The 15,125-nt window shown below is 36.8% G+C and overlaps 1 protein-coding gene across 1 annotated transcript in view; it reads right to left on the reverse strand.

Moving 5' to 3' along the window:
* The window catches only part of ARL13B (ARF like GTPase 13B), a 77,639-nt gene that overhangs the window by 42,375 nt on the left and 20,139 nt on the right, over positions 1-15,125 (reverse strand). Inside the window, exon 3 of the mRNA XM_084875482.1 lies at positions 13,798-14,047. Within this exon, the coding sequence (XP_084731608.1) occupies positions 13,798-14,047 (250 nt within the window). The remainder of the gene's footprint in view (positions 1-13,797; positions 14,048-15,125) is intronic.

Consider the following 15,125-nt stretch of genomic DNA (forward strand, 5'->3'; position numbering starts at 1 on the left):
AAAATCTAAATGATGAGGACAAGGGATGGTATATCCCAGGCTTAGGATACAAAGAGTAGAAAGACCCTGAGGAGGGTAATTTACTCTGCTCAAAGAAAAAATGAATAGTACAGCTATATCACAGTGGCTAAAAGAGCAGTAAGGGAAGAGATGAAGTTACATGGGTTTGAGTTAAGAGTCATGTAAATCTGAAATTTACAGCAAGTATAATCAATGAAAAGCCTGCAGATTATTTTTTGGCCTGGGAATGTTATATAATTTATATCTGAGAAAAGTCATTCTATTGTATGCAGAGTGGGTTAGAATGGATTTGGGGCAGGTGAGTGGAAAACACGCATATAGGTAGAGAAAACAATTGGAAGATTAATGAAGTAGTCCTCATAAGAAAGATGATAGAGGCTTAGACCAGGATGGGAATGGAGGTGGTGATGATGGTAGAAGCAGTACTGATACTCAAGATGAATAAAGTACTTGCTATGTTCCAGCATAGTTCTAATAATTTCACAAGTTTACCAACAAGAACAGTGAGATATACAGTGAGGTTAAGTAACCTGTCCCAGGTCACAAAACCTGTATGTGGAGAATCAGGATTTGAACTCAAACAGTATGATTTTAGAATCAGCTCTTAACTACTATATACTATACAGTGGTGATTTAAAAAAAAAAAAAAATAGACTAAACTGTGATAGATTTAAGAGGTAGAAACTACAGGGTACTAATTAGATGACATTGCCATTTATCAAGATGGGAAAAGACAGAAATGAAGGTGTGAACAAGGGAATCTGTGATGATAATAAAATGTCCATGTGGAGGTTTCTAAGGTATTAGTTAAATCAGTAAGAACTCTTGGGAAATGTCAGGGCTGAAAGTATAGATTTGGTAAATAAATGGTTTTTAAGATCAGCTGACTTTGGGATGAAGTAATCTAAAAAGTATATTAAAAAAACTGGAGGCCCAGATAGGAGACTGGGGTATTTAAAGCAGAAAAGGAGTTACTGAGAAGAAACCATCAATAATGTAAAAACCAAGAAATGTGCTACGAAATGCAAAACAATTGTTTAAGAGGAACAAAGTTGAGGAAACTGTCAATTTTATAGTTTGGCCAAGTGATAAATAAGAATGGCAAAGTGAGAGGCCATGGGGAGACAAAAACATAGTCCGCACTTGAAAGAAAAGCAGGCATCACCAGAAAAGGAAGTAAACGAGCCAGAGGTAAGCAGCCTGCCAGAGCAAGAATTCAGAGTAATGATCATAGCATGGCTAAAAAGAATGGAAGAGAAATTTGACAAAAGCCAAGAAGAAATGAGAAAGAACCATGAGGAAATGAAGAAGAGCCATGAGGAACTGAAGAAGAACCAAGAAGAAATGAAAAGCGACATCGCTACCATGAAGAACTCAATAGAAAGCATCAAGAGTAGACTAGATGAAGCAGAGGACCGCATCAGTGAGCTAGAAGATAAGATGGAAAAAAATACCCAAGTAGAGCAACTTCTAGAAAAAAAGATTAAAAAGCAGGAGGAGAGCCTACGGGAGCTTTGGGACAAAACAAAACAAAATAATATTCGAATAATAGGGGTTCCAGAAGGAAAGGAAACTGAGGTAGACATGGAAAAAGTATTTCAAGAAATAATGACAGAAAACTTTCCTGAAATAGAAAAGAAAAAACCCACACAAATCCAAGATGCCCGCAGTCCCAAGCAAAATGAATCCCAGAAGACAGACTCCAAGGCACATTATAATTAAATTGGCAAACAACAACGACAAAGTAAGAATCTTAAAAGCAGCCAGAGAGAGACAGAAAGTTACATACAAAGGAACCCCCATCAGACTAGCAACTGATTTCTCAACAGAAACTTATCAGGCCAGAAGGGAATGGGATGAAATATACAAAGTCATGCAAAGGAAGGGTCTGAATCCAAGAATACTGTACCCAGCAAGGCTATCAATCAAAATTGAAGGGGAAATCAGGAGCTTCACAGACAAAAAAAGACTGAAGGAATTTATCTCCACCAAACCAGCAATGCAAGAAATGCTAAAGGGTCTACTGTAAAAATAAAGAAATAAGAAGTGAAGAAGGAACACGGGTATAGAATAAAAATGGCGTCAAATGAGTACCTATCAATAATAACCTTAAATGTAAATGGATTAAATGCTCCAATCAAAAGACATAGGGTAACAGATTGGATAAGAAAACAAGACCCATACATCTGTTGTCTACAAGAAACCCACCTCAGAAAAAGAGATGCACACAGACTGAGGGTGAAGGGATGGAAAAAAGTTTTCCAGGCAAATGGAAATGAAAAAAAGCTGGGGTAGCAATACTTATATCTGACAAATTAGATCTCAGAGTGAAGGACATAACAAGAGATAATGAAGGCCACTTCATAATACTAAAGGGAACAATCCAACAAGAAGAAATAACCCTGGTAAATATATATGCACCCAATACAGGAGCAACCAAATACATTAAAAAACTGCTAGAGGACATTAAGGGAGAGATTAATAGCAATACAATCATAGTAGGAGATTTTAATACCCCACTGTCACCCTTCGACAAATCATCTAAACAAAAAATCAGCAAAGGAATATCAATCCTAAATGACTCACTAGACCAGATGGAATTAATTGACATCTTCAGGACACTCCACCCCAAAGCCACAGAATATACATTCTTCTCAAGTGCACATGGGACATTCTCAAAGATAGACCACATTTTGGGACATAGGCAAAGTCTCTTCAAATTCAAGAAGATAGAAATCATATCAAGTATCTTCTCAGACCATAATGGCATAAAACTGGAAATTAACTACAATAAAAATAATCCAAAGAAATCAAACACATGGAGACTAAACAGCTTGCTATTAAACAAGGACTGGGTTACCAGAGAAATCAAGGAAGAAATTAAAAACATCCTGGAAACAAATGACAATGAAAGCACAACAATCCAAAATCTTTGGGACACAGCAAAAGCAGTTTTGAGAGGGAAGTTCATATCCTTACAAGCCTATTGCAAAAAACTAGAAAAAATAGTAACAGATGATCTAACTCTACAACTCAAAGAGTTAGAAAAGGAGCAACAAGAAAAACCCAGTGTAAGCAGAAGGAAGGAAATAACAAAAATCAGAGCAGAGATAAATGACATAGAGACCAAAAAAACAATACATAAGATCAACAAAACCAAGAGCTGGTTCTTTGAAAGAATAAACAAGATAGATGGACCGCTAGCCAGGCTAACCAAGAAACAAAGAGAGAGGACCCAAATAAACAAAATCAGAAATGAAAGAGGTGAAATAACAACAGACCCCACCGAAATAGAACGGATTGTTACAAAATACTACGAACAACTCTATTCCAACAAACTGAACAACCTGGAGGAAATGGACATATTCCTAGAAAAATACAAACTTCCAAAACTCAATCAAGAAGAATCTAAAAATCTCAATAGACCAGTGACTTGGGAAGAAATTGAAACAGTCATCAAAAAACTTCCAGCAAACAAAAGCCCAGGGCCAGATGGCTTCACAGGAGAGTTTTACCAAACATTCAAGGAAGAACTAAAACCTATCCTCCTCAGACTATTCCAAAAAATTCAAGAGGAAGGAACACTTCCAAACTCCTTCTATGAAGCCAGCATCACCCTAATACCAAAACCCGATAAAGACAACTCAATGAAAGAGAATTACAGGCCAATATCCCTCATGAACATAGATGCCAAAATCCTCAACAAAATTCTAGCAAATCGGCTCCAGCAGAGCATCACAAAGATCACACACCATGACCAAGTAGGATTTATTCCAGGAATGCAAGGTTGGTACAATATCCGCAAATCAATAAACGTGATACATCACATAAACAAATTGAAAGATAAAAATCATATAGTCATATCAATTGATGCAGAAAAAGCATTTGATAAAATCCAACACCCTTTCCTGATAAAAACTCTTAACAAGGTGGGAGTACAAGGATCATACCTCAACGTAATAAAAGCTATTTATGATAAACCCACAGCCAACATCATACTCAATGGGCAAAAACTAAAACCATTCCCTCTAAAAACAGGAACAAGACAGGGATGCCCACTATCGCCACTCCTCTTTGACATAGTACTGGAAGTACTAGCCATTGCAATTAGACAAGAGGAGGAAATAAAAGGCATCCAAATTGGAAAAGAAGAAGTAAAGTTATCCTTATTTGCAGACGACATGATATTGTATATAAAAAACCCAAAAGACTCCATTAAAAAACTAATTGGCTTAATAAATGAATTTGGCAATGTAGCAGGATACAAAATTAACACCAAGAAATCTATGGCATTTCTATACACCAACAGTGAGTTTATAGAAACAGAGACTAAAAAAGCAATTCCATTTACGATCGCACCAAAAAAATTAAGATACCTAGGAATAAACTTAACTAAGGAAGTAAAGGACCTATACGCGGAAAACTACACGACACTGAAAAAAGAAATAGAGGAAGATGTAAACAGATGGAAGAACATACCATGTTCATGGATTGGTAGAATCAACATCATCAAAATGTCCATACTTCCTAAAGCAATCTATAAGTTCAATGCACTCCCCATTAAAATACCAACGGCATATTTCACTGACCTAGAAAGAACTCTCCAAAAGTTCATTTGGAACAATAAAAGACCCCGAATAGCCACAGCAATCCTGAGAAAGAAGAGTAAAGTAGGAGGTATCTCAATACCAGACTTCAAACTGTATTACAAAGCCACTGTTCTCAAAACAGCCTGGTACTGGCACAAAAACAGACATATAGATCAATGGAATCGAATCGAGAACCCAGATATCAACCCAAATCACTATGCTCAATTAATATTTGACAAAGGTGGCACTAATATACAATGGAGTCAAGACAGTCTCTTCAATAAATGGTGTTGGGAAAATTGGACAGATACATGCAAAAGAATGAAACTAGATCACCAACTTACACCATACACAAAAATAAACTCAAAATGGATACAGGACTTAAACATCAGACGGGAAACCATAAAAATACTTGAAGCATCCACAGGCAACAAAATCTCAGACGTATGCCAAAAAAAAAAAAAAAAACTTCTTCACTGATACTACCCCTAGTGCAATGGAAGCTAAAGAGAAAATAAACAAATGGGACTACATCAAAATAAAAAGCTTTTTTACAGCAAAAGAAACCATCAACAAAACAACAAGAAAGCCCACTGTGTGGGAGAACATATTTGCAAATGTTACCACTGATAAAGGTTTAATCTCCAACATCTACAAACAGCTTATACAACTAAATAAAAGGAAGATGAATGATCCAATTAAAAAATGGGCAATGGACCTAAATAGAATATTTTCAAAAGAAGACAGAAGGAAGGCCAAAAGGCACATGAAAACATGCTCAAAGTCACTAATTATCCGAGAGATGCAAATCAAAGCAACAATGCGGTACCATCTCACACCTGTCAGAATGGCCAACATCAACAAATCAACAAACGACAAGTGTTGGCGAGGTTGCGGAGAAAAAGGAACCCTCGTGCACTGCTGGTGGGAATGTAGACTGGTGCAACCACTGTGGAGAACAGTGTGGAGTTTCCTCAAAAAACTGAAAATGGAACTCCCATTTGACCCAGTAATCCCACTTCTAGGAATATATCCCAAGAAACTAGAAACACCAATCAGAAAGGATATATGCACCCCTATGTTCATAGCAGCACAATCTACAATAGCCAGAATTTGGAAACAGCCTAAGTGTCCATCAGCAGATGATTGGATCCAAAAACTATGGTACATCTACACAATGGAATACTATGCTGCCATAAAAAAGAAGGATTTCTCATCATTTGCAGCATCCTGGATGGAATTGGAGAACATCATGCTGAGTGAAATAAGCCAATCAATGAAAGAGAAACACCACATGACCTCACTCATTTGTGGATAATAAAGAACATTATAAACTGATGAACCATAAGATAGATATAGAGACAGTATATCAACAAGTAGACTGTCAAGTTACAGCGGGGACGGGAAGAAGATCTGGGGGAGATAATAGATCAACCGAAGGACTTGTATACATGCATATAAGTGCAACCAATGGACACAAAACTCTGGGGAGGGAGGGGATGTGTGGGAGGGAGGGAGGGGGTCAAAAAAAAATCAATAAAATATATTAAAAAAAAAAAAAAAAAAAGAATGGCAAAGTGACGGGATTTGGGAGCATGGAGATATTTTGCTGAATCCAACAAGAGCAGTTTCAAGCAATTGTAGGGATGGAAGCACAGGAGTATATTGAGGAAAGACTAGGAGATGAAGAACTACAATGGCCACTACAGACAATTCTTACCAGAATAGAGAACTATAAAAAGGAGTCAAGAGCTGGAGAGGGATGTGGAGTCAGGACTCTGTAATAATTAAAGCTAAGAAACATGAGAGCACATTCTGCTAATGGGAATAATCCAGAGAGAAACTCTTGATATAACAAAGGGAAGAGAGAACATGAAATAGAAAGGGGTGGAATCTGGAGTACAAATGGAGAAGCTGGCCTAGGATAGGAGCAGAAATAATCTTCCATATTATAGAAAGAAAGGAGAGGGCTAGGAATGAAATCAGATAGTTGAGCAAATTTGGTGGTGGAAAATGAGAATTCTTATAAATGCCAGTTTCTATTTTCTTAAGGAAGTATGAAGCAAAATTATTAACTGAAAGCACAGTGGGATTAAGAGAACAGAAATATATATATACACATACCCCTAACACTATAATTTTAACATATAAAATATAAAGAAATTGAAAGTTTCCACAATGTCAATTATCAACTATTACAGAAGAAAAAGATGTTTCCCATATGCCAGCTTCAAATGTTTCAGGAACATTATAACAAAGATAAATGTAGAGCTGATGATAAACTCTCCAGGTAATGAGTGGTAAGCAGACATATTTCTTCTGCCCCTCCCAAAGTTGTGCTATATCCTTTTATCTAGTGCCTTGCCCATATTTATTAACAACTGTTCCTAATTTTTTTAATCATGAAAACAGAGAATATTAAGTACTATGTAATGTTCACTTGCGTAATTATATCCAGGTGGATTTATAAAATAATTTTCTAACAGCACTTATAGCTATAAGTACTTAGCATTTTAAAGCAAGACTTCAGCACAGAAATTTTCACAGCAATGTATCACATACAATTTCGCTGTATTTTAAAACCATAGTATCATGCTAACTTAAGCAAGAAAAATAACATGATAATTAATTAGTTGTGGAACATTTTGTATATTTTATTCACATAGTTAGTAGGCACTAATAGTAATTTTTCCTTAAAATCACTACCTTAATGGAAAAAAATTCTTAATTATCGGAGGCACAAAATATTAGTAACCTACAGTTCTGAAAGTATGCAGTATTAAAAATAAAAGTATTATGAGTACTTGGGCTCATATTCTTATCCACTACACTCTGTCTCCTCTAATCAAAAGCTTCATGTAGCCTAAATTCATATGATAAGACACTGCCAAACTGGATCTCCTAATTCAGTGGTCGGCAAACTCATTAGTCAACAGAGCCAAATATCAATAGTACAACGATTCAAGTTTCTTTTGAGAGCCAAATTTTTTAAACTTAAAATATATAGGTAGGTACATTGTTATTAACTTAATTAGGGTACTCCTAAGCTGGCCTTTGCTAAAAACGTGGTATTTTGTGAAAGAGCCACACTCATGAGCCACGGTTTGCTGACCACTGTCCTAATTCATCTCCATTTGGACACAACGTATCATCAATAGTGATTATTCATATCCACTATCACATTTATAGAACACTAGCAAAATACTGCACTAGGTGCTTTAAGCACAGTATTAGGAATTCACATGACGACACAGGCATTAAAACCTTATTTACAAGCGGAGACACAGAAGCTCAGAAAGATTGAGCAAGCTATCAAAGGACTGACTCCAAAGCCCACATGTTCCCATATCCCAGGAGTTCTCAGTTTTTGCTGTGTACCAGAATTATCCGAGGAAAATGTGTGAACGAAAAACAGATGCATTCCTGGCCCTATCCTCTAAAATTTAGGTGGTCTGGGCTGATATCGAAGCAGGTGTTCCCTGGACAGCATCTTGCTGCCTAACAACCCCGTGAACAAGCTTTTCTTTGTTATTTTGTCTTTAAATAGAGTGTGTTGGGATGTGGGCGGGGAAGGATGGGCACCTCTGCAGGTTGCTTGTGCATAAATTATGTAGGAAATAAACCAACTGAGAGGCTTCAGTGTAAATTCCATATGCCAGAGTGAAGCTGGATGCCCTAAGAGACAAAGGAAACCCTCAGCAATCAAGTGTGGAGGTGAATCAACAGCATAACTAAGATTTATGAACATGAAAGCTTGGTAAAGTTTCACTGAAATAAGAGAAATCTTAAGCCAATGGACCCTATAAATCTAGTGAGAATGGGTTTCAGATGGTAAAAATAGTAAAATTAGGGGACTCAACACTATATATGAGGATGAAGTGAATCAGTGACGTAGGTAATCCATACTTTCATACTTCTAGATCTCCAGCACTCTATAAAGGACCCAGTTCCTTCTAGTTATTTCTTAAAGGTCTAACTTAGTAAAAGTATGTTCGATTCAAATTCCAATGAGAGTAATAGTAAAATCATAACCAAGTTAACTTCTTCTGGATACATATGATAAAGAATATGATCATTTTTAAAAAAATATATTTTGTTGATTTTTTACAGAGAGGGAGAGGGATAGAGAGTTAGAAACATCGATGAGAAAGAATCATCGATCAGCTGCCTCTTGCATACCCACTTCTGGGGATGTGCCCACAACCAAGGTACATGCCCTTGATCGGAATCGAACCCAGGACCCTTCAATCCTCAGCTGACGCTCTATCCATTGAGCCAAACCGGTTTCGGCAAGAATATAATTATTTTTAAAACCCAAAACTTGCAAAGTAATATTTGCCTACAATATTATCTAGAAAGAAAGTGAGTCAAGTAGGCATATAAAGGTCAGAGATGAAAATCCCATATTCGAAAAAGTAATAATAAAAGCTTCGTAATTATGCCATCTAATATGGAAACTCACTGTCATAGTTTTTAAGCTTTTTGGTCATAAACTCCTTTCAGTGTTGGATGAGAGGTACATTCTGCTCCCAAGAAAAATGTGCATGCACTTAGAATTGTGTATGTGATTTAACTGGGTCTCGGGAGGCCACCCAGGTGCACAAACCTCTAAATCAACAATCTCTTTTTTTAGATATTGACGCGGTGTCATCCATCTGCTTTCAGAACAAGTATCCAAGCCCCTCTGATATCTCCAGAATGAGAACAGGAGATTTAATGTGGGGAAAAAGTCTTTTTTTATTGAAATGTTCATAACATGTAGTAAGATCATGTCAGAGATATTGTTTTCTTCCCTTAGTGAAATCCCTCTATATTCATCACTTTTCTTGTAAAGTATCCAATTTGTGAAATTTGGCCAAAAGTTAGGTCATATGACTCCACAGAAAAGCAGACAGTATGTAATGAGACAGTAGGGCCATTCCAAGAGTTCAAATGTGCTAACACAGGTAGAATTGTTATTATCCTGGGAGGAAATACTAACCTGGATCTCCAGAGTTATTCCAATAATAAATATTAGGAGATTCAACCATAAAAAAGAGGGTAATTTACTGTTTCTCTGAAGCTAACTTTCAAGACCACACAAGAGAGAGATGTAGAAAGAGCATGTGTCTTCTTATAACATCAGTGTAACCTTGGGCTTCTGAAAATTCAATAGGCTGAGATGTTTAAAATAGCTCCCAGCTGAGTTCTTTCCATGGATCATCAACAAACAGTACCTTGTATTACTAATGGAAACTTTTTATGGTGGATGTTGAGCTTCAAATTTGGAATTACTGTTAAAGTTATTTACTTTTTCTTGGAAATTTCTTCTTTATCTGTCAAGATTACCAAGTTTTAGGTTTAAAATTAAGTTACAAATAGGCATGAGGATAGATAACATAATTCACACCGTAAAATCAGAATATAGGCTAAAGTTAATCTCTATATAGATATGAGAGAAAAAGATTTCTTGGAAAATAAACAGGTGAATTACAGAACAGAAGGTTTGCATGGCAATCTATTTCTGCTCTCTTTAGAAGGAATACAAATCACTTTTATCTTTTTACTGAAATGCATTCTTGGAATAACTACAGTATGGTTCATGTTACTATATATATGGTTGAATACAAATGTACAATTACAATACTTTACAGCTGCTTTTATTATAGAAGAGATAGCCACTCACTATCTGCGGAACAGAACTTCTGAGCTCATAAAATGCAGAAGCCTAGTGATGTTGTATGATTCTGATCTTTTAGGAGAACCCTCAAGTCTATGACAAAAAGGGAAATTTGGCTGAGGCTTCATTTGCAATGACAGTTGCTGTCAGACTCATGTGCATGACCAAGTTAGGCAGAGGTAGACTGTCCAGGACCTCTGTGGTCATCTACCCTGCTTCCCGTACTATGAATGAATCTGGCTCCATCAATTTGTAATTTTATGACTATGGACAAGATTCTCATTCTTCAGGTTTATTTTCTTCTGTTGAATGATTGGATCTTCTTGAGGTCTGTGGTTGTTCACTATGTGCTCATAACAGAGTGGGAAAAGAAAATTATCTAGGTGTTTAAGTGAGCTCTAAGAGGCTTTGTGGAACCTACTAGTAAACTAGTGCAGGCTCAGACAAGGGGTGAACAGAAGAAATCAAATGCTGGCCGAGACCGGTTTGGCTCAATGGATAGAGCGTCGGCTTGGGGACTGTAGGGTCCCGGGTTCAATTCCAGTCAAGGGCATGTACCTTGGTTGCGGGCATATCCCCAGTAGGGGGTGTACAAGAGGCAGCTGATCGATGACTCTCTCTCATCGATGTTTCTAACTCTCTATCTCTCTCCCTTCCTCTCTGTACAAAATCAATAAAATATATTAAAAAAAAAAAAAAAGGAAATCAAATGCTGTATCTGGATTTTGCCGTTGAGAAGTCCAGATGTTTGTGGGCAGAAAGGAAGCAGCTGTATGCAACAAGGAGTACTGTAAACTGCCTCCTAAGTCAGGTGCCCTCTCCATACTTCTCCATAATCCACCAGCCCCGTGGTTGGCAAACAGCGGCTCGTGAGCCACATGCTGCTTGAGTGTGGCTCTTCCACAAAATACCACGGCCTGGGCGAGTCTATTTTGAACAAGTGGTGTTAGAAAAAGTTTAAGTTTAAAAAATTAGGCTCTCAAAAGAAATTTCAAACTTTGTACTGTGATATTTGGCTCTGTTGACTAACGAGTTTGCCGACCACTGCAACAGCCCTTAGTACTGAGCTTGTAGAATTCAGCTGGAGGCCCTTCCCACTTGTTACCCACTAGACTTTTCAATGCTACAACTATTAGGTGCTAGAGTTATATCAGTTGAAAAATAGAATTTCCTAACTGCATGGCTCTATAAAGGCAACCTGAAGATCTTTAAGAGAGGAGTAGCAAAATGATAAAATTTTCATTTTAAAGAAAAAAGCTTGTATTCTTTATATATTCTTGCTTTATATCACTTGTAAAAGCATCTAAATGCCAGTGCCAGCTTTATAATTTTAAAAACATCAAATAAAAGAGCTCCTGCTAGAAACACAAAGGAGACTGGAGAATAGGTGAGTCTGCTGGCAGGGAGGGAAACTTGTTAGGAAACTACTGCTCTCAGTAACATGGAGGAAGTGAAGAAGGGATGAAAGGAGGTAAGAGCAAAGAGAATAGAAAGTAGGAAGCATATGAATGATATTCAGTCAGTAACATCAAGAGGAAGAAACAGAACTTTCAAATATGGGGCCTGGAAAGATATTCCAGAGGGATATAAACATAAAAATAGGGTATAAAATTGTATATATTATATGGTCACTGCATATATTATATTTTTACAAAAATATGCACAGGAAATTCATCAAAATAGAAGTGGTTCACTCTGCATGGTAAGTCAATCATTTTGTTAAAAAACTCCTTCCCTAAATCTTTTAAATTTATTAAAAGTATAATTTTTTTGTACATTCTGTATATTTTTGAAGCACATTCATTTCAAAAGCAGTTTACTTTCTTAATAAAACTTCAATGGTTGTAAAACTCCCTTGAGAAAAATTGGTCAAAACGCAAACCATATTTCATAATATATTATACTACCTGTAATTAATTTTCATGTCTTTGTGAGGTCTTACTATGAAATTAGAATGGTGAAGCAATCACCCTTGCTGTGGATTTTCTCTTTCTGGTCTAGAAATTCACAGCGGAGAGAGGTGACAGAATTGCTGAGGATCATTTGATCAGTAATCACTGTAGTCACATCACTGCATGCTCCTGCCTAGGGACTTTCCCACTTCCATCTGTGTAACTGGTTCTTTTGACTCAAGTGTCATCCTCTCAATAACATCTACTATGTTTATTCTGAGTATAAGAATAACGTGTCCCTGTCACCACCATCACCACAGGATTCCCAATATTGTTTTACCTGCTTTGTTTTCAGGGCACTTATCCCCTGATATGTGACATAATTTATTTATTATATTCAGTGTGTTTCACCCCCTAGAATATAAGCTCCTGAAGTCATACATGGATTTTTATTATTTTTGTTCCCAAACGTGTCTCCATCACCAGAACACTACTCAATAAATATTTGTTGAATTAACATATGCATAAATGAATAATGCATGAAATAGTTAAATAACTATTAGATTTAAACAATCATATTCAATTACTTTACAAATAAATATCAGTCATTACTATATTTTACTTTAGAAGTTGCTGATTTTCCACTTAAACATTTGTAGAGACTAATTTAGCCTATGGGGTTCAATAAAGTTCACTATTCTTACATATATTTATTAAAGTTTCCTTTAGATTAAAGAAAGGTGAGGATTGTATTAATAATTTCTCTAATTAGTTAAATGTATAAAAATTAAACATATAAGTTTTATCAATAAATGATGCAATAAAATTTCACTTTTTGTAATTAGAGCTACCAAATTGTCTTATTTAAATATATTCATTTGTGGTTGAAGACACTGAAAAACCATGTTCACAATTTCTCATTTAACCACATTTGTCTAGTTTTTTAAATCTTTAGTAATGAACAACAAGAAGGAGGGCAAATGCACAAGAAGGCCAGGGCACACATTCGCTTCAACTGTAAGAGCAATTTAAACTACTTTACTGTCTTGTGGAGTTATGGCACCCTCTAGTGTTTGCTATGCAGAAATGTTATGAGAACAAATAATGCAAAAGTTAAAAAAAATTTAGGCAGCTGGACAGAATGACATGACTAAGTGACAGATTATATGTTTAATTTTGAAATATAGAAGGAAAGTTGAGAAAGCAAAGTGGCATAAGAATAATAAACCCTTTAAATAACTTTGAAACAATAATACTCCAAGAAAAAAAAGGACAAAGGCAAATTAGTTATTAAAGAAGAAAATTTTTTTTAAATATTCTAGAACTCTGTGAATAAGCCATTTCAAAATGCAAAATTTGAAAAAAGAAAATTATCAAATAACACAAAGAGTTTATCTCTGAATACCCAGGAGCTATAATTGTAAGGCTTTTTCATAACATAGCCTCAACCCTTAATACCTATGGATAGTATTCTAACAAGTCCTCAGTATATTAAGAGCTCCCAGTTAATTAAAGAACATTTTATTATACTAGGGTGTGACTATTTTAGCTTATTCAGTATTTTGTAACTTAGATAAATTTCTTTATTGGCTAATGCTGCTGCAGGTAAATTTACAATGACACTAATGTTACTTACACCAATATAGGCTTTCCCGATATCCTAGGATGTCTTAGCACTTCTGACATTGTCTCTTTTGTCTCTTCCATTCTCTCTTCATCACTGGAATCCACGACAAATATTACCCCATAGGACTCAGCATAGTAATTCTTCCAGATTCCCCGAATTCTTTTTCCACCTCCCAAGTCAAAGATGGTGATTTCAAACTTTCCTTGTCTAAGGTCAATTTTGGAAAATCCAACAGTAGGAGCAACGTCTTCGGGACATTCTGTTTTGAATGATATGAAAGAAACAATCTTTAGACTTTAAATAAATAACAATTTAACTTCCAACTTAAATAACATACAATGGAATGAAATGTGTGGAATATTGGAATAGAATGTTTATTATTTCCTTACTCAATGAGCACTACATCTAAGCAGCATACTGGTCTGGGGAGAAGGGTGGATAATATAAAATACCCAACTAGAATTTACACTCTATGCAGACAGGAGTTTCTGTCTGTTTTTATTAATTTGTTTTTATTAATATACTAGAGGCATGGTGCATGAAATTCATGCACGGGGGGGGGGGGGGGGGGGGCGGGGGGTAATGTGTCCCTCAGCCCAGCCTGCACTCTCTCCAATCTGGGACCCCTCAAGGGATGTCTGACTGCCCATTTAGGCCCAATCCCACAATCCAGGACTGCAGGCTCCCAACTGCTCACCTGCCCTCCTGGCTGATTGCCCCTAACTGCTTCTGCCTGCCAGCCTAATCACCCTCTAACCACTCCCCTGCCTGTCTGATAGATGCCTAACTGCTCTCCTGCTGGCTCAATTGCCCCTAATTGCCCTCCCCTGCCAGCCTGGTCCCCCCCCCCCCAACTGTCCTCCCCTACAGGCCAGGTCCCTCCCAACTGCCCTCCCCTTCAGGCCTGTTCCCTCTTAACTGTCCTCTCCTGCAGGCCTGGTCACCACTAACTTCCCTCTCTTGCTGGCCTGGTCCCCGCAACTGCCCTTCCCTGCTGGCCTGATTGTCCACAACTGCCCTCCCCTGCTGGCTATCTTGTGGTGGCCATCTTATGTCCACATGGGGATGGCCATCTTGTGTGCTGGAGTAATGGTCAATTTGCATATTACTCTTTTTATTAGATAGGATACTCAACTCGTAGAATTACCGCTACTGTAAAACAAGTACCTAAATAAGTATCTGTAGAATGAATAAATGAACTTTTGCCTTTAAGATATTTACTCTCCAAGTTACAAACAAAAATTTAAATCCTTCAATACCACAGACATCTCCAGGAACCATAATAACATCTACAGTTTTTTGGGTTTTTTTAAATCTGAACATTTAGAGAACAGTTT

This window comes from Pipistrellus hanaki (genome assembly GCF_964339955.1).
Source record: "Pipistrellus hanaki genome assembly, chromosome: 2".
NCBI lineage: Eukaryota > Metazoa > Chordata > Mammalia > Chiroptera > Vespertilionidae > Pipistrellus > Pipistrellus hanaki.